The 19,385-nt window shown below is 40.4% G+C and overlaps 1 protein-coding gene across 2 annotated transcripts in view; it reads left to right on the top strand.

The window, feature by feature from the left end:
* The window catches only part of PHEX (phosphate regulating endopeptidase X-linked), a 223,280-nt gene extending 207,631 nt beyond the window's left edge, over positions 1-15,649 (top strand). The window contains exons 18-21 of one of the 2 annotated variants that reach the window (XM_027054518.2): positions 3,475-3,540; positions 4,542-4,646; positions 9,276-9,352; positions 11,903-15,649. In XM_027054518.2, coding sequence (XP_026910319.1) covers positions 3,475-3,540; positions 4,542-4,646; positions 9,276-9,352; positions 11,903-12,005 — 351 coding nt within the window. In that variant the 3' untranslated portion in view covers positions 12,006-15,649. The remainder of the gene's footprint in view (positions 1-3,474; positions 3,541-4,541; positions 4,647-9,275; positions 9,353-11,902) is intronic. The other variant, XM_053202160.1, reaches the window with a different exon arrangement.
* Positions 15,650-19,385: the final 3,736 nt, after the last annotated feature.

Raw genomic sequence — 19,385 nt, forward strand, 5'->3', positions numbered from 1 at the left:
TGTGGGTGTGTGGGTGTGTGGGTGTATTTTAATATCTACAACTCTGTCATGAGAAAATGTAAAATGGGTGCTTCTGTTTATCAGTATTCAATTCAGGAGTTATCACATTGTGAAAATCCATCTAGAATATATGTTGCTTCAAGAAAAGTGTAGGGGAGGGAGGGGTTCTAGAGTCAGCTAGAGGTTCAAATCTTGATTCAACCACTTACAAGTTTTTTGAACTTGGGAAAGTTGCTTAATGTTCCTGATTCTCAGTGTCTTCATCTGTGAAATGGGTCACTGTTCCTGAACTCATTCATTTGTTGTAAGAATTAAATGGCTGCCATTATGTAAAGCACCAGCATGATGGCTGACGTGCAGTAAGTGCTCAGTAAATTGTTGTTACTATTACTAATACTTTGTCACATACTCATAGGTGCCCCATCCTACAGAAAAACAAAGCCAAAGTTTGTGGGACTGAAAACAACAACAACAACAACAACAACAACAAAAACCAATAGAAGAACAGTTTTCTTAGAGGAAGGGAATGTATATTTTGTGATGATTGTTATATGCAGGCATGGTGGTAGACTTTTCAACCAGCCGAAGCAAATGTAATCCTCATACTGGTCCTGAGAGATGTACATATTGCTAGCTTATTTTACATATAAGAAAACTGAGGCTCAAAGAGATGAAAAACCACAGTAGAGTCTAGATTAGAGTGAGTCTGAGATCCACATTCTTTTCACCATATCATGCTGTGGTTCTCACATTCTAAGCTCATTTTATTCCTAGCTAGTGTGTTGGGAGGGAGACTATTCCACAGCATCCTTTTGGGCTAAAATGTCAGACACTGAAACTGAATTCTGGCAAATGTGTACCTTTGTCACAAGGACGATAGAAAGGGGATGCCCGCCCTGGCAAAATCCGCTCAACTGTCAGAAAACAGCTTCAATCTCTATCCCAGAGGAGAGGGGGCGGCTTCCTTTGTGAGTATAAAGGGCCACAGTTTATTTTCTGGCTCCATTTATGGATGCTGGTCTTCCATGCCTGAGTCCATTGCAGTGAACTGGGGAGTGCTCCAGGGGAGTGCCACAGAAGCAGACTATTCCCAGCTGGTGAGAGGCAAACCTAGGGCCATATGATCTAAGGAGGTGGTCTAGAGTGAGGGGGAGGAGCCAGAGGGGTGAGGCCACTCCTCAAACCTCCAATTTTGATAAAGCTTAGAGAAACAACGAAGGAAATTAAATATGGGCATGAGTAGGTATAAGCAGATGCACTGGAGTCAAGAGCAGTTGAGATTTGAGAAGGTAGCATGTTAGGAGGCAAAAACTCTAGACACAGACTTTTTGGGTTTGAATCCCCGTGAAATGTGGGCAGTTGATTTAATCACTCTGTTTTAGGTTAGGTGCTCCAGAAACAAAGCCCAAGAAGGGGTTTCTTAGGTAAGGGATTTATTTAGGAAGTAGTTTCAGGAGAGACCTGTACGAGGGTAAAGAAAACCTGTTGGTTTCATGAGTTTAGCCTCTGCCTGATCCAGGTTCTGGAGCATGAATCGCACCATAGGAATTGTTCAGCCGGGGGCTAGAGGGCTAGGCAGTTCTAACTGCTCATCAGTCAGTTACTGAGAGTTGGGGTATCCCCTCCCAGGAATCTTCAGGTGTGGTGAGTCCCCTAAGCTAAGCTTAATCTTTCTGAGCTGGTAGCAGTTGTAGGAATGGGTGTATAGTCCTGATGGAAAAGGGGATCTAGTGTGACACCAACGACATCTGCAACAACGACATCTGTAGGCATCTGCTACACACTCTGTTCTTTCCTTATTTGTTAAACAAGGGTGGTGGTAACAGCACTTAATTTGTAAGATTGTTGTCAAAGAAGAATATATGTGAAGCCAGAGTGGGAACTTAGAGGACTGAAGCTAGGAGAGTCCTGGGTGATTACGGAAATTAATGCTCTCCGAAGATTGGTTTTTATCCATTGGTATTGCTTGATACCTGGGTGCTTGGGCTAGCCGAAAAGTAAAGAATGGGTAGGACCCATGGCTTTAAAGTTTAGAGCAGGGTGTATTCATTTCCTGTTGCTGCTATCACACATCACCACAAACTTAATGGCTTGAAACGACACAAACACTATTTTGCAGTCCTCGATGTCCCGCTCAGGTCTCAGTGAGCTGAAATCAGGGTGACACAGAGCTGTTTTCCTTTCTAGCTGCTCTGGGGGAGAGTCTGTTTCCTTGGCGTTTCTTGCTTTTAGAGGCTGGCCACATTCCTTCACTCATGGTGCCTTTCTTCTAAACCAGCAGTAGCTGGTCACATCTCACATTGCATCACTCCTCCCGTTTCCTCTATCTATATGGACCCTTGTAGTTACATTAGACCCACCTGGATAATGCAGGCTAATTCTCCAGATCCTTTACTTAATCATATTTTACAATTTCCTTTTGCCACAAAAGATAACATTTTCACAGGCTCCAGGAATTTAGGACATAGACGTTTTTGGTAGGGGAGAGGGGGCATTATTCTGCCTCTTAGGCAGGGATTGACAACCTTGGTCTGCAGAGGGCCAGGCAGTAAGTGATTTAGGTTTTGTGGGCCATAGGTCTCTTTTGCAACTACTTAACTAGGCCACTGTAGCAAGGGGAGTGCCCCAGACCGTATGGACACAGATGGGCATGGCTGTGTTCCCATAAAACCTGAATGAAGGACACTGAATTTGAATTTCATCTAATTTTCATATGCCACAAAATATTCCCCTTCTTTGGATTTTTTTTCCCCTATGCACTGAGAAATGTAAAATCCAGTTTTACCTCACAGCCTGTACAAAAATGAGCGGCAGGTTAGATTCTGGCTTGTGGGCTGTATTGGTTTGGAATGTTTTTTTATCTTAGCCTATTTAGGGATTTAAGAAACAATCTTCAAATGTTTGGAGGAATTTCTTCCCCGTGCTTGGCTGCTTATCATACATATTGCAAACCTTGACCTTGTGGAATGTGCTACTTCTGTTTGATTTTTGTCCCCCATGAGAACTACCCTCCTTTTAATTTTTCATGGAAGTTGCTGAAGGGAAAATGGTGATGGTTGGTCTTGAAGTTTTGTTCCTTTGTGGATGGTAAATTTTTGGAAACAGAAGCACACGGAAAAGACTCAAATTATATGAATTAATCAGAGAAAGTCATTTGTGTATTGACATTTCAACTTTTTCTCCATTAAAGCCGAGTCACTCAGAGTATTGTTAACATTTTATTGGAGCTGGCTAAATTGGTAAGATACGGAGGTGGGGGAGAAAGAAATGCGTAGCATAATAAATAGAAATTAGTGTATTCAGGAGCACCTTGCTGGAGTTCGTTTGCCATCTCACAATATATTATGACTACCCTATGATTTATTGAATGTAATTTTCTGTGGAAAATATGGCACTTTTTCTTGCTATCGTATTTATGCCTTCTGCTGAATGATAGTTGGCTGTGAAACACTCTTTTTTTTTTCTTTTTGTTAGGTGAAGGGGAAGAGGACCCTGGGAGAAAATATTGCTGATAATGGAGGTCTGCGGGAAGCTTTTAGGGTATGCACTGCAACATATTTGCTGTGATTTTTAAAATGAAACTATGGAACGCCATGTGGGTGCACCTCAATTTACACTCCAGACATATTCTTGAGGAGTTAGATTTCTGTAATTTCTGTAAATAGAATTATATTTCCACATTGACTCTGTCATACTCTATTATATGGATAGAGCTGCATTTCTTTTTTTCTTTCTTTATGGGATATAGAGTCACCCTAAAGAATAATATTTGTTGTGAAGAATCATGTATTTAAAGGATGGTTTTCAGCAAATGCGTTCACAATAATATCAAAGCATGTTCCAGAAATCTCCTCAGGGCTATGTTCATATGAGTTTTCCTTGAGTACCCGGTCTCTATAGCCCATCTTGCAATTTTCTCTTAAAATACCAAACTTCTAAATGATGGCCAGAGGCTAGTGGTTCTCATACAGTTGGCCAGTAACAGTCCATAGTAAGGTTTTCATCATCCACTGGTCTTTGCTTAAATAAGAAACATTAAGGATGATGTGGAAAGATTTTCATAAAGGTAAATGCATTTAATGTAAAGACCAGGCTGTTATTCTGAGGTTACATCCTTCCTGTATTCTAATTAAAATATATTTTATAAAGTGATGGTGATTGCAGATGATAGTTTTCCCTTTTACTTGGAAAAATAAAAATTTGGCCCCAATATGTTGACCCCAACATTTATTTCCAAAGTTCTTGCCATTGTGTTAGAGAAAGAATAGCTTTTTTTTTGGGGGGGGGAGGTATTTAACGTGTGAATGCTTTGGCCCAGCTTCTCTGTATCTGTTGAGTATCAGGTCTTTTAGCAGGTGAACCTGCCTCACTGTTAAGCAATACGACATTGATTTGCATTTCCAGAGGTTGGTGTTGTTAAAGGAAAACTTTACAGGATGCATTTTGCACATGGTGGAGGATATATTGAGTATCTCTGCACTGGATGAAACAAGAGAAGAGCCACCATTGCAGAGGATCATCCATTCTACTTCTCTCTCCAGGCTTACCGGAAATGGATAAATGACAAGAGGCAGGGACTTGAGGAGCCTCTACTACCAGGCATCACATTCACCAACAACCAGCTCTTCTTCCTGAGTTATGCTCATGTGAGTAGGCCAAGGAAGGGGCATCAGAGGTGAAATGTGAGACTTTGGCTTGCTCCCATGGTGAAAGGTTTGGAACGAAAGTTGAATGGCATAACTTTGATTTGAGCTGAAATTTTATCTTGCTGCTTATTTCCGGGACAAATTTCATCTTCTTAATATTCTGGGGGACATAATTAATCAACTGATTGAGTCAGGGTATTTTGGTATTGTTTATCAAGTGGGTTACCAGCCCTGTGGTAACCACTTATCATTTCTTTAATATATCCTGACTTCTTAAAGTATGCACTACTTCCTATAACCTTTTCTGGTGATTGGCTTTCATGGCCCTGCCCTCTGCTCTGTTTCTCCTGTTCCTTTGCCTCATGGGCTGACAGTATCCCATCTCTCTCAACCTGCGGGGGACCCACAAGGCTGTGTTCCCTTGGTCGCAAGAGTCAGAAGAGTATGTGGAGGCTGCTAGAGCTGAAAACAACAATAGAAGCTTATGTCACAAGTGTGTAGGCCTCATTTTCAAAGAAGAGATGGCTTTATGAAGGTTCTGATGCATGGCTTCACAGTGGGCAATGTAGATCTGTATGCTCAAAACTAGACCAAAGTTGTTAACAGCACAACCTTCTTTTCTTCACTCTTTGCATTGGCTCCTCAGTAAGCTGATTCATTCCACAGCTGCTTTGATTTTCCTTCTATGGCTTTTCTTCCTTTTTGATTTTCTCAGCTTCTTTGGCTGACTCTGGCTAAAGGATTCTCACCTTTCTGGGATCTTTTATTTCTTTTTTTAATGCTAATTTATTTTTAAGACAGAGAGCTGGGGAGGGGCAGAGAGAGAGGGAGGCAGATGATCTAAAGTGGGCTTTGCACTGTGACAGCCACAAACCTGATGTGGGGCTTGAATTCACGAACCGTGAGATCATGAACTGAGCCAAAGTCAGATGCTCAACTGACTGAGCCACCTAGGTGCCCACAGGATCTTTTATTTCTTAAAGCTGACATGACAACACTAAATAATCATTTATCGACATGACATTGGTAAAACTGGAGTCACTAAAATGACTTTCCTTTTTAGTTTTCCCATTGCTGTCAACACACCCCAAGTCTCTGGGTCTTCCTGGTTAGAAAATGTAGATTCTTTGGTCTTACTTGATTTGTCTATCCTCGTTTTTATGACATGGGTCCCCAAAGCTGGATGTTTCATCGTTTTAACTCCTCTTCAGATTGAACCTCTTTTTCCCTATTAGCCTGTCTCATCATCTGTAGAGTAAGCCTTGATCTCTTCGACTCTGGATTATCCCAACAGCGTTATGGCATGTTTTTCCAACTTTGGCATCTTTCCACCACTGTCTGTCTTACATGACCCTGGAATACTACTTTGATTTCATTACGGACCTGCTGAAGGAACTGCAGTGGCTCCCAAGTGCCTGCCACATCAAAGCCAAACACGTCCAGCTGGCTTTCATAGTTCTGTTCAGTCTTACTCAACTGTACCCAACCAGTTCTGAGTTCCTGCAACTCTCCTAGACTCACCCTTAGCCAGGCAGGTGTCCTCACTTCCAACCCACACTGTTATGCCAATTACTGACTGTGTGGCTTTGCTTTTGATTTTCCTTCTATGATGTGACCCTCTTCATACTCCTCCCCCTGAGATTATTCAGTCTCATCTTTATTGTTCAGGATCCACGTCGAGTTCCACCTCCTCCAAATTTTCCACAGACTTCCCTAGGACTCCAGTACTCTCTCTCTCTCTTTTTTGAATCTCCAACTCCTTTACATTACATTCCCTTCATTACTATGCAGTTGAGTCCTTAATTGTTCTCAAACTGTTGAAGACTTTTAGTTTTATATCCATAGCTAATCTTCTGGATCCTTATATTTCTTTGAAAAAAACCTTTTTTTGAGAGACAGACAGAGCACGAGTGGGGCAGGGGCAGAGAGGGAGACACAGAATCCAAAGCAGGCTCCAGGCTGTCAGCACAGAGCCTGACGCAGGGCTTGAACCCACGAACTGGAGATCATGACCTGAGCCAAAGTCAGACACTTAAGCGACTGAGCCACTCAGGCACCCCTGGGTCCTTATATTTCTTATGTATCTCCATAGCACCCAGCAAAGATGCTGGGTATGTTGAAGATGCTTGACATTTTTAGATGAATTGTTTATAAAAGGTAAGACTAAGTAGCAGTTCCATTAAAGAGACTTCTTTGGGGTCAGTGCTGGGTCAGATACCTCAAATAAGCACACACAATGTAGTTAGAAATTTCTAGAGCAGGGGTTGGCAAACTTGGACCCATGGGCCAATTATGGCCTGCTGTCCATTTTTGTAAAAACTGTTTTATTAGGAAACAGCCATGCTCTTTCCTTTATGTGTTGTGGGTGGCTGGTTTTGTGTTACTGTGGCCAAACTGAGTAGTTGAAACAGAGACCTTATGGTCTGCAAGGCCTAAACCATTTAATGTCTGCCCTTTTACAGAAAAAAGTTTGCCGACCTTTGATCTCGAGGACACAGTACAGTGTCCATTGGTTCTTACTTACTTAAAGTCCATCTTAGTTACATCCTAGTCCACAATATCTTTTTGGATGTAAGGTAAACCAACTGGTAGCAATATTATCTTCATAATTTTGAGATGTCTTCAAATAAAATTCCAAAGCATATCTGATTTATTTTAAACTAAAGAGATTTAGGGAAAAATGGAAAGCTACTTTATGTTACTATCTTGGAGGTATTCCTACTGACAGAAGGAGGAGATTTTCAGCCTTTGCACATTGGAATAAGTCTGCTTATAGGGACTAAAGTTATTTTCCCTCCTGAGAAGATACTTGGAAAACAGTAACAACCGTAATGTGTTTTCAGAAGCCTCTTAAATGATTTATGAAGCAAAGACAATACTGTAACAATGCTGTATAATAATGTAAGAATATAAGAAGAAACAGAACAAGAAAAAATGAGGTAATAGAGAATGCCAGAAACAACTTCATCTCAACTAACTTCTGAGGAAATTAAGGAATCACATTACAAAAGCATCTTCACAGTCATGTTCAGATGGTTTATCTTCATCAAAAGCAATAGCATCATATCACCTTTCCTGCTTCCTGTTTCCTTGTACTTTCTGTGACCTGTTAATTCTTTTCTTAGACATTCTCTTTATCTTTCTACTTTTCTTCATTCCTGTTTCTACTTACTTAGTGGCCACTCATTGGGAACCTTCCTGAGGCCCATAAATACTCTTGGAACTAGTCTCTAATTTCCTCCTCCTGCTATGCACCCCTGCCAGATAATTCTTTTACAAATATGATTTTGTCATTTTCCTGCTCACAAACAGTGTTTAAATACAGTTTAAACCCTTGGCCTGTTGCTCAAGACTTCAGAAATCCGGCACCATCCTCTCTCCCTGCTGGCCTCCCACTGCTGCCCGTTATCCACCACACATTATCCCTGCTCAATGTCTCGCTTTTTCTTTTCTCTCAAATATGTCTTTGCTTCCATTTTCTCCCGCACTTAGAATTCCCCGCATCATTTCATGTCTCCTAGTTCTTTTCATACTTCAAGGCTATATCATGTTTCCAGACAAACTTCAAGTCAGGATTAAGTAGGTTATAGTGCAGGAACAAACAGTACAAAGACACTCTCTTTTGTGTTCCTGCTCCACGTCCCATGTGAAAGTGGGGGTTCAAAGTGGGACTCTGCTCCTAGTTATTACTCAAGGACCAGGGTTTTGGAATCTTTATCTCAACACACGCTCACATGTTCAGCATCAGGGTAGGAAAGAGAGATGAGGAAATGTCCACTGGATCTTAATGTAGCATCTTAAATTATTCTTAAGACTCTTAAAAACTTGCACTGGGTTTTTAAAGCTTCCACAAGGATGTGACATCTGTCACCTCTGCTTGCATGTGGTTGGTCAGAGCAAGTCACATTAGCTTTGCCTAACTCCAAAGTCCATGGAGAAATCTCCTCCTATCTGAGGCCCTGACTAGGGGTAAGGCAAGCAACGCACTTAGGGTGCAAAATACTAACTTCTCATGACCATACTCAATAAGGGATGATCGATTGATTTTTTTTTTTCCTGTTCGAATGAGTATGGTGGAATTTGATAAGGGCTATTCCAAGCATTATATTATTTGAGTTAATACATTGGTTGATTTCTAGGCTTATACACTATTCTCTTGATTTAAGAAATTTGTCTAGAGGGGCGCCTGAGTGGCTCAGTTGGTTAAGTGTCTGACTCTTGATTTCGGCTCAGGTCATGATCTCGCAGTTTGTGAGTTCGAGCCCCCATCGGGCACGCCGCTATCAGCATGGAGCCCGCTTCGGATCCTCTGTCCCCCCTCTCTCTGTCCCACTCCTGCTTGTGCTCTCTCTCTCTATCAAAAAAAAGATAAATAAACATTAAAGAGATTTGTCTAGAAACCTTCCTAATTTACTCAAGTTGTGGAGTTATGCACAACAATCAAACCTTCTACTCTGGGGATTAGAATAATGGATGTTACTCCTGATGAAGGTTTTATCTGATCTACTAAAACTGTTTGTCATCCACTGAGTCTAAAATTACTCTTCAGTATAATTTGGAGCAGTTAAGGTGGTAGGCAATGTGTAATCAGAATGGAAACATAATTACTGGGATTCTCTTCTCTTTTAGGTGAGGTGCAATTCCTACAGACCAGAAGCTGCCCGAGAACAAGTCCAAATTGGTGCTCACAGTCCCCCTCAGTTTAGGTAAATGGGCAAATCGGTGGTCCTAATTTTTAACTGTGCATCTCCCACCTCCTCCCCAACTCAGCCATCCCAGTGCTGTACCACATAGGAGATCTGAACAAAAGCCCTTATTGTGAACAGCGATATCTCCATTTTGCAGACAGGAATATCTGGCCAAACAGAACTGAGCATCTTTTCTTTCATTAATAGGAAGCTAGTTTAGTCAGAATACTTTCAAAAAAATTTTCTGTAGTAGGCATTTACGCATACCTCTAGTCTAGTGCTGTATCGAGATCTGTGAGATAGTACAAGACTCCAAAGATAATTTAGAATCCAGTTCATAGCTTTAGTATTAATTCCCATTTGTTATCTTCCAGGTTTTGAAAGGTACCAATCCACGGGTGCCAAAAGCACCATGGGTGCTCAGTAAACTGGAATATTTGACTTATCCAGCCCCCTACTTTTTTTTGTCTGGGCCAGAAAATGTCTTTCTCCTTAGGCAAGGATGAGAGTTTATGTGCCTTAAAACACGTAGAGCTCTGGTTTATTTTGTGTCCTAGGATATCCTATTTAATGCCTCTTGTTCTTTCATGCAGTCAACCGGCAGACATGAATGAATGCCCACTTTCTTAATAGCTCTGAACACAAAAGAGGATGTATGGTGGTATTTAGCTATTAGAATTCATATCTAAAGTCAAAGCTCTACATTTTGGCTTTTAGTTTGAATCATTTTTTGAAAACAATTACTTCACGTGAAGGGAAGAGGATTATGAATTACAATCTTATTTGTCAGAATGTACAAAAAATAATAAGAAAAAATAAAATTAAAGTTAGTATACTTACCCTGTGCTAGGTTTCTTGCACAGTTTGAGGGAGCTTTTCTGTAGTTGGGGTCAGAGAATTGTAATGGGAAATCCAAGAAACCATAATAATTTTTATTGAGTCTTTGCCTAGAACATGTCATATATCTGGATATCTTTGCTTGATGTTTAAGTGACTCCATCAGCACAGTGCAGGAAAATTGCCTAAAATTTCTCCTGTATTTAAAAATCTTATTCCTAAAAGTTTGCTTTAGAAATGTTTCAGGAATTGACTATAAATTACCCAGTAGCATAAAAATCTAATCACTGTATTAGAAATTCTCCCCCACTGGGCTAAACTGTCAAAAATGCTGACACTCTCTAATGGACTAAAATATTCTCCCACTGGCGAATGGTACAAAGGAAGCCACACAGTAGATTAATTACTTAACAGATAAGATTGTAGAAACTAATTTCCTTTTAGTAACTAGTTGCTGGTAACGCTGGATTTTAGCTGATAATTTGCAGAGTATACTTACTAATTATCAGCTAAATTCTCTTTTTAACATTTGCCCAGGGTGAATCACACTATGAAATATGCATTCCTACCCATACATCCCAGCTAAAACAAGAAGTTTGGATACAGGCCAATATATTCATTCAAATGCCCATAGGTAACAAAGTCATTAGGGAAGAAATAGTTAATAACTGAGAAAGCTGAGTCTCTAGTCAACCCTTTGAACATGCAGTTGAGTAAGAAATAGATGAGGGGGCAGTTTTTGCTGGCTTGTTAGTGATGTCTGCGGTAACTATAGATTTTGAGTACAGCAGAAATCACACGATGGAAATACCTCTGCCGTAAGGCAGTTAAAATGAAAGTGCTGAGTAGGAATCCACAGTCTTTACTGCAGTCAGAGAACTTGCAAGAACACCAGATTTTGGAACTAACTTCAGTAAGACATTACTCATCAATAACAGGCAGACACCATTCATTAGTTTGTTACCTCGACCAGATTCTAGGTAAATATGAACCTTCAAACATAATAGGAATTAAGGAAAGCATTTTTTGTAGATTGAATGAAGTCTTTAAAGATAGTTTATAGATAGTAAGAACATGGATGAATCTTGCAGACGTAATATTGAGTGAAAGAAGTCAGGAACAAAAGAGTGCATATTGTGTGATTCCATTCATATGAAGTTCAAAAACAAGCAAAATGAATCTGTGGTGATAGAGGTCAGACTAGTAGTTTTCCTTGGAGGTTCTACTTGTAGGGCACACAGTGGAGCCTTCTAGGTGCTGGAAATACTCTGGGTGGTAGTAACATGGGTATATATACATGAACAAAATTGATAAGCTTTACATTTTACTTTGTATCAGTTATACCTTCCATAAAAAGTGGGAAAAAATAGAAAAGCTAAGTATTTCCGGTACATCCTTAAATTTCTAGGAGTCTATAAATTTATAGGGCTATACAGTTTTATGTATATACAATTTATAGGAATTGCAAACCCTACAGTTTATAGAAATTTGAGGGTATTGGGAAGATTCGTAAGAGCATGTGCCTGGCATTCAGGAGGTGCTGGTTCTAGCCTCAGCTCTGTTAATTTCTTTGGAATTTTACTTCTCCATTTGGGGCTTCATTTGTCTCTCCCATAAACAGCTGAGATGAATGCAACATCTCTGAGAGCAGTATGGCTGCTGCAGTTGTATCCAGAACCTACTGATATGGAAGAAGTGAATAACATGGACTGTGTGACATATCTTTTCCAGGGTCAATGGTGCAATTAGCAACTTTGAAGAGTTCCAGAAAGCCTTTAACTGTCCATCCAATTCCACGATGAACAGAGGCGTGGACTCCTGCCGACTCTGGTAGCCAGGCCGCTGGTGTAGGCCATCCTGGGAGCCGTATAGCGCCAGGAGGGGCCACACCGAACCCTCATCGCCACCGCTTTCGGCCTCTGTTCCCCTGAAGACTCCTATTTTTAATGCATCTTCATTATTTGGGTGTTGCTTGGATGTGAACAGTATTCAAATTGTAGGGCTTAAAAAAAGGGAATAGAAGAAGTGAACCAAGTATGTTTCTTTAGAAAACCAAACCAAAAAATAAAATAAAATAAATCCCTAGGCTACTTTTGTTAAAATATTACCTGCTGAATTGTTGTTTTTGTCCATTTTAGTGTAAACAGCTAAGTGGTACACACTATTTTAATCTACAGGTTTGCAGAGAGCCTAAGTAGAATGTATCCAGAAAAGAAATTCAGTCTATGCATTTTGTAACCCATGATGAGGACATGTTCCTGGATACCTGGTCGGTCTTACTGCTCTGTAGAATGCAGTACTAGATTTTATGTATTATCATTCATAGCATTTATTAACTAACTAACTAACTATGGTAGTTAGGTTAGAAATATGTTGGAGCTTCATTTTACAATTTTTGATGAAATTTTTGCCTTCATCTTTGAGGTCTGTTGGGTTGCAAATGCCTCTCACAGCTTCTGTCTGACGTAGCTGATTGCCCTGTTCAACTCGGCATGAACAGAGCTGGCAAAAAGGCTACTTGAGAAAGGATTTCAGTTTCTCAAATAGAAAAAAGAAAAATGGATGTGTTTTTAAGGCCCAGAAGAAGTCAAAACTCCTATTCACTAGGAGATGAAATCTCCAAAATTGGATCTATTCTGCCCAAACCTCAGTGATTATGTCTGTGTGCTGGGCACTTCTTCAGTCCAATTCCTGTTTATCTTGTTACCCTCATGTATGTGCATTCTTCTGTTTCTGAAATGAGCAGGCACTGAGAAAATGATTTTCTAATTCTCCAGTAAGAATGTATGGCTTCCATTCCCCCTTTAGTGCAGGCGACCAGATACCACTTCTCTTTTGGCTCAGTTAACATGACCTCTCTTTGAAAAAAGCGTTTTGAAAAATTTCTTGATTGGAGACAATTTAAACTCTATTGATTGATTTAAAAATTCCTCACATGTCCAAAGGAAGATAATTTTTTCTGTCCAAGTCTTCTAAAGAGTCTGTAAGGAAGAGCAGTGCTGGGTTTTTGAGCCTCAGAACTTTATCCTTTTGGGTGAACCCCTCCATGTCTTTTTAGCGTGTGTAGGGGAAAATCTTAATGGCCTTACAGTGGTTACCTGGCATTTCCAGTTTCTTAAAATAGCCATCCTCCCTTTACATTATTCATTGTGTATGTGGTTTGGCGTTAAGTAGGCCACAAGGAAAAATCTCAGCAGAATGACAAACTCTGACTAACCGTGGGAGACCATTTTGCATCCCTGTGATTTATTTTCCTTCTTTTTTTTTTATTTTAAATGTACGTGTGTGCCATGTCCTTTTGTAAACATGGGAACTTCCAAAGGGACAAAAATGCAGGGGCACCACCATGAGGAAAACAATTACCTGTGTTGTTAGTCAGAGGACAGTGATTTTCCCCTTGATTTGTTCCTCTCTAAATGAATAAACTTTGGAAGGGCAGCTACCTTTTCCTCCTCTTAACCAAGGCTTCATGTGACCTTAATGTGACTTATTTTTAAAAACAAGTGCTGTTAGGTTAGGGGTGCTGGAAGTGTACAGGCGTTTTCTCTGGAGGAGCCATTCTGATTTGCTTTAGACATACAAGATACTCCTTGTTTTATCCCCCTCCTTGGACATTTAGAAGCCACCGAGGTTTGTTATGCTGGTATGAATAGCATTTTCCTTCTAGATTTCTCTTTTTAAACTCCCAATAACACATTCCTGCAGGTCAGAGAAAGTGACTAGAATTATTACTTTGGAGGTGGGAATCATGCAGTCAGTTGTCAGTTGAGGAAGACTAGTTAGTGATCGGTTTGGGCCCTATAGTTTCTAAATGATGTGGCTACTTTGTCCTGATTAACTTTATGTGCTGTAACTCAGTTATACTGAAAGTTGTAGATACGAGGGCCATTATTAAAACAAGATAAACCCAAAGCAGGAGTACCAAGTCATCGCTACAAGCTACAACAGTTTTCTGGTAGGATTGGATTTCCACATACATGCTCAAGTTTAAATTTTCGATTATACTCTTGTTACTTCTCTTCAATACAGGTTGCTAAAGGAAGCAGACACTGATTAAGTGCTAGAGGGAAGAAGGGAAAACCCAACTGGAAAGAAAGGTAAAAAAAAAAAAAAAGTAGGGAGAAGTTGGCTTCAGAATGTGATTAGGAAGAGAAGACAGGATTTGGGCAATCCTTGCTAAGCATATCCATTGGAGCCGAGCCATCAAGTTTTACAAAAATAATTATGGTAAATTAAAAGGAAATTAGATATTGGATCACATACTAGGACTGCCATAACAGACTTTCCTGATTCATATACCAGATGTTCTACCAGTGAACTATTGTCTGCGTGTTGGAAGGAGTTTTGGGAAATTCTCCCGGAATAGTCGAGGATTTTGTATAAATAAAGTGGTATTATTTGAGCTTATCACCATTGCCTAAAGTTTGTGGAGCTTTTCACCAACCATACAGCATTGGCCTCCTATTTCCATTTTTTCCTTTTATGAGACAGACTTGGACATGACTAATGCAAGCTCGGATTCGTAAATTATCCTGAAGTTTATTCAGTGCCTTTCCTCAATGGAGCTTAAAGCATAGCACATAAATTTTATCTTATTTAGCCCTGGAGCATCGCTAAGAAGCAACGAGGAATGCCGGCTTGCTGCACAGGTTATGCTTGTGCCAGAGAAGTGGAGAGAGGTTTGAAATTGCTTGTCAAGTATCCTAGGATCAGGAAAGGCAGAGTCTTTGTTCTTTGGGCAGCTGACCTCTGCATTAACCTTCATCCCTTAGATGACCCCATTTCTAAATACATTTATTCTCTCAGTATTTGTGCAGTCGCTTAGCATTTGATGGGGCTTCTTCTTTGATATTTCTAACATAATGTTTCAATTGCCTATTAAGCTAATGAAGAATACATGATTGTTTCATGCAGCAACATTTTCCTCACCAGTGGCAGTGCCCCCGCTGGTTTGAAGGAAGGTATTCTTGGATTATGCATTTTATATCTAAATGGTCATTGTATTTTCTTCTCTGACTTGTAAAACAATGTGAACGATCATTTTAAGGACAATAAAAAGTTGAAGATTTTCTGTTTCCTCTATTTTTTTAAAAAACTTATAATCTATTGTATCTGTTAACATACTCAGTTGTGTTTTAGACAATACTATTTGCCCCAGAAGTATGCAAAGTGCTCTAGTAGACTACGTTTCTTGGTCTAGGAAAGTGGGATTTGAATGCAGTAACTTTGTAGACACGGAGAGACTTACAAGGTGGTCGTTGTATTTTCTTTTAGAGTATAAGCCAGCAGATGTGGTTTATTGCTTATGCAATAATATTTCCATTGAGGAAAGGAGAGGCTTCTGAGGGAACGATCAACCATGATAGGGCCGATCTTACTAAAGTGATGATGCCATCACACCAGAGTCTGTATGTGCTGTCACCTGTCACTCATTCAACACACCATAAGTGAACACCGGTTTTGTTTACATCACACAACTAGCTGCATTTGGGCAGATGATATGCTGTCCCTGGCCTCGCTGAACAGTCTGGTCTTACATGGGAGACAGGTGTGTACACTGTTAGAATCACCCTGCTTTGTGACAAGTGTGGTGATATTCAAGGACATTAGGTTCTGGTTTGGTGCACAGAGAAGGAATTGCTCAACTCTCCTCTGGTGGATGCTGTCAGTGCTCTCTCTGCCCAAATCCCATCAGCTCCCTTTTCCTGGGCACCCTAACGTCACCTTCAGTCTGCTTTTTTTCTAAGTGGCTGTAGCTCTCCACAATAACTACCCTCATGCTACTGGAGCCTCTTCGCCCTGTGCACGCCAGAGAACTGGCAATGCCTGGGATTTTATAGCCCCTGGCGACCTTTGGACAATGCAAGCCTGTCTGCTTTTCCTGAGTCCAGACAAATCCAGAGGCATATCATAGAATTCAGACTAACTTCTCTATCGGCGCATATTTGAGGTTATGTTGGCAGTGCAAATAGAGCCCCCTGTTGATAATTTTAATCATCTTTCTGGCACTGATAGGTTCTAAGAAAAGTACTGGTTTGTAGTAGGTGTGCCATAGGGACTATGTACAGGAGAGAGCAGACAGGATACAGAGCTGGTGGGTAATAAGTGGCTGAGCATGGCCTGTTAGTGCCCCTCTTAGAGAGTTTACACTAGTTTCTGAGCTGACCCTCCAAATAAGAATTCTTGTGTATAGGGTAGTGGCGGAAGGAAAGATGCATAGAAGTGACAGTTTATGAGTTATCTCTGGAGCATGGGCAGGAAGGAGAGGCTTTAGGGGAATGGAGGCAAAGAGTCTAGAATTTTTTGTGCTATGGTCTGTATGATAGATTTTATAAGATCCCTAACAAGTATTGAGTGTGATTCATTTGTTAGATATATAAGTGGACCTGATCAAAACTTGAAGGAGGCAAATGTTACCAATTAGGTTTAAGTTATTTGCGTGTCCCTCAAGTTCAGTTCTTTTTCTTAAAAAAAAAATTTTTTTTACATTTATTTATTTTTGAGAAACAGAGTGAGACAAAGCGTGAGCGGGGGAGGGGCACACAGAGAAGGAGACACAGAATCTGAAGCAGGTTCCAGGCTCTGAGCAAGCAGTCAGCACGGAGCCTGATGTGGGGCTCGAACCCACGAACTGCAAGATCATGACCTGAGCCGAAGTCGGACCCTCCACCGATTGAGCCACCCAGGTGCCCCCAGTTCTTTTTCTAATTAAGATCACACTTGCTGTTGAAACAGATTACCTTAATAGCTTAAACCAATTTAAGTTGATTTCCTGTTTTCGTTTCATACAGAATAGGTGTTGATGGTCATTGAGCCTCTCTCTTCCAGTTGGTGATTTAGGGACTTGGGTTCCTTCCATGTTGCAATTCAGCCATTTTCACCATGATTGAATGCATGTTGATCTTACAAGAAGCTGGTGGAGGAGAAGAGGCCATGGAAGATATTGACTGGAAGGTTTGGTCTGGTTCAGAAATTATCTGTGTCACTTCTGCTCATATTCCATTGGCTAGAGCTCAGTCATGTGGCAAACCTAACTGCAGGGGAGTCTGGGACATATAGTCTAGCTGCGCGTCCAGAAAGGAGAGGAAGTGGGTTTGGCTATCAGCTGTCAATCCCAGCCACATCTTCTAAAGTGAAATATGGGACAGTAACTTTGAGGTCTTCTGAATTTGGGGAAAGTGCTTTGGGGCAAACACAATGACAATTTTAAAATGCCATTGGTAGCCTGCAGTTTATTGTGTAGGAGTCTTTTTAATTAACAGCTTAATTGGATAATTTAATCCCCTTTAGAATTGGAGATAGCCAAATGAAAAGGAGGTACTCCCTGTGATCTGACAATACTGGGCTTTAATAAACACACCAAAGTGAGCTCGGAAATGAGTACCACAAAAGCATTACCATAATTTGTGATCAGTGAAAGAGAACCTGATCTATAATTTTAATGATTTCTAAATGGTTTAGATACATGTTTCATTTGAATGTGTATTTTGTTTTGTTAATTGCCTCAATTAGGCAGATAACTGAATATAAGGTTCTGTGGCTATGCCGTACATATACAATATGTTCTAACCTTTTAAAATATGTCTCATTGAGACAGTAAATAAAATATCCTATGAAATATTGTGCTATATCTTTTAGTATTTTTAGAGAATTGATATGAAAATTGTTTTTAACTTCTCCATTATGAGATAAGAAATTACTCATCATATTCTTGTTTTTGTTTTCTCCACTTGAAAGATAAATTGATGCTCAGAGTCCAAGAAACAAAGATGAGTGTCCAGGTACAAGCCACAGAAGTACTGTCTGAATTAATTCTGGCTTGAGACTCCATTTTATGGAGGAAGAAGAACTAAACGATTAAGTTTAAATCCCCGGTGTAAAAGCTACCTAAAATATTAAGCATCATTTATGCTGGCAGTTGGGCTGAAATGTCTGCAGATGTACTATGCAAGAACACACGTGTAGTTTACCATTTAGGCATATGCTGTCAATTTCCAAATTGATTTAGAAGTCAGTGGTATCAGTAGCTTGGTTATTGTCACACAGCCCTCCCACCCCTTTGACATTGATGAATGAAAAATAAGCCCAGAGCAAATTTATTTTACAATTGACCAGATTTTTAAAAATGTTTGTTTATTTTTGACAGACAGAATGTGAGTGGCGGAGGGGCAGAGAGAGAGGGAGACACAGATTTCGAAACAGGTTCCAGGCTCCAAGCTGTCAGCACGGAGCCCAATGTGGGGCTCGAACCCATGAACCGTGAGATCATGACCTGAGCTGAAGTTGGATGCTTAACCGACTGAGCCACCCAGGTGCCCCTAAAATTGACCAGATTTTCAACTGACATTTATAAGTGATTTTTTTTTTGGCCTCATAATGATTGTGATGAAAATGGCTTCTATTACTTGAGACTCACCCTCTCCTAGGCACTCTGGTAGAGTCTGAGGTGCATCACAGCCAATCCTCATGACCCTCTTGCGAAGACTTGTTACTGTTTCTACTTCACAGGTGAGGAATACTTGCATTACTCACCAAGACCACATTAGCAATTAGAGGAGCCAGGAATGCAGTCAGTTTTATCTGACTTCCAGGCGCATTCTCTGATGCTGTCCGGGGCATATGGAACAGTGTTCACAAACATGATTTTGTCTTGTGATGTACTGAAGAATGCAGATTATGTTCCAGAGTCATCTGTTAGAAAATAACATGAAGGAAGGAATCACTTTACGGGTATTTGTACTTGATGGTAGTTCCATCTGGAGTCCTCCAGAAAGCTCTCTACAATCTGCTCTTCACTGATAATGCTAGCTGCCATTCACTGAGCATGTACCATGTGCCAGGCATGCACTAAATGCTTTATTTATCTTCATTGTCTTAAAAAAATTTTTTTTTGTTTATTTATTTTGAGAGAGACCGAGGGCTAGTGGGGGAGGGACAGAAAGAGATGGAGAGAGAAAGAATCCCAAGCAGGCTCCAAGCTGTCAGTATGGAGCCCTATGTGGGGCTCAAACCCACAAACTGTGAGATTGTGCCCTGAGCTGAAACCAAGAGTCGGACACTTAACTGACTGAGCCACGCAGACACCCCTATTTATGTTTATTTACTGATCATTGCAATCATTCCGATACCTACTATCCCCATTTTATAGGTAAGGGAACTGAGAAGTTAATGACTTAGCCATGATTGTATTCAGCTAGCAAGCAGCAAGGCCAGA

Source organism: Acinonyx jubatus, chromosome X (genome assembly GCF_027475565.1).
Source record: "Acinonyx jubatus isolate Ajub_Pintada_27869175 chromosome X, VMU_Ajub_asm_v1.0, whole genome shotgun sequence".
NCBI lineage: Eukaryota > Metazoa > Chordata > Mammalia > Carnivora > Felidae > Acinonyx > Acinonyx jubatus.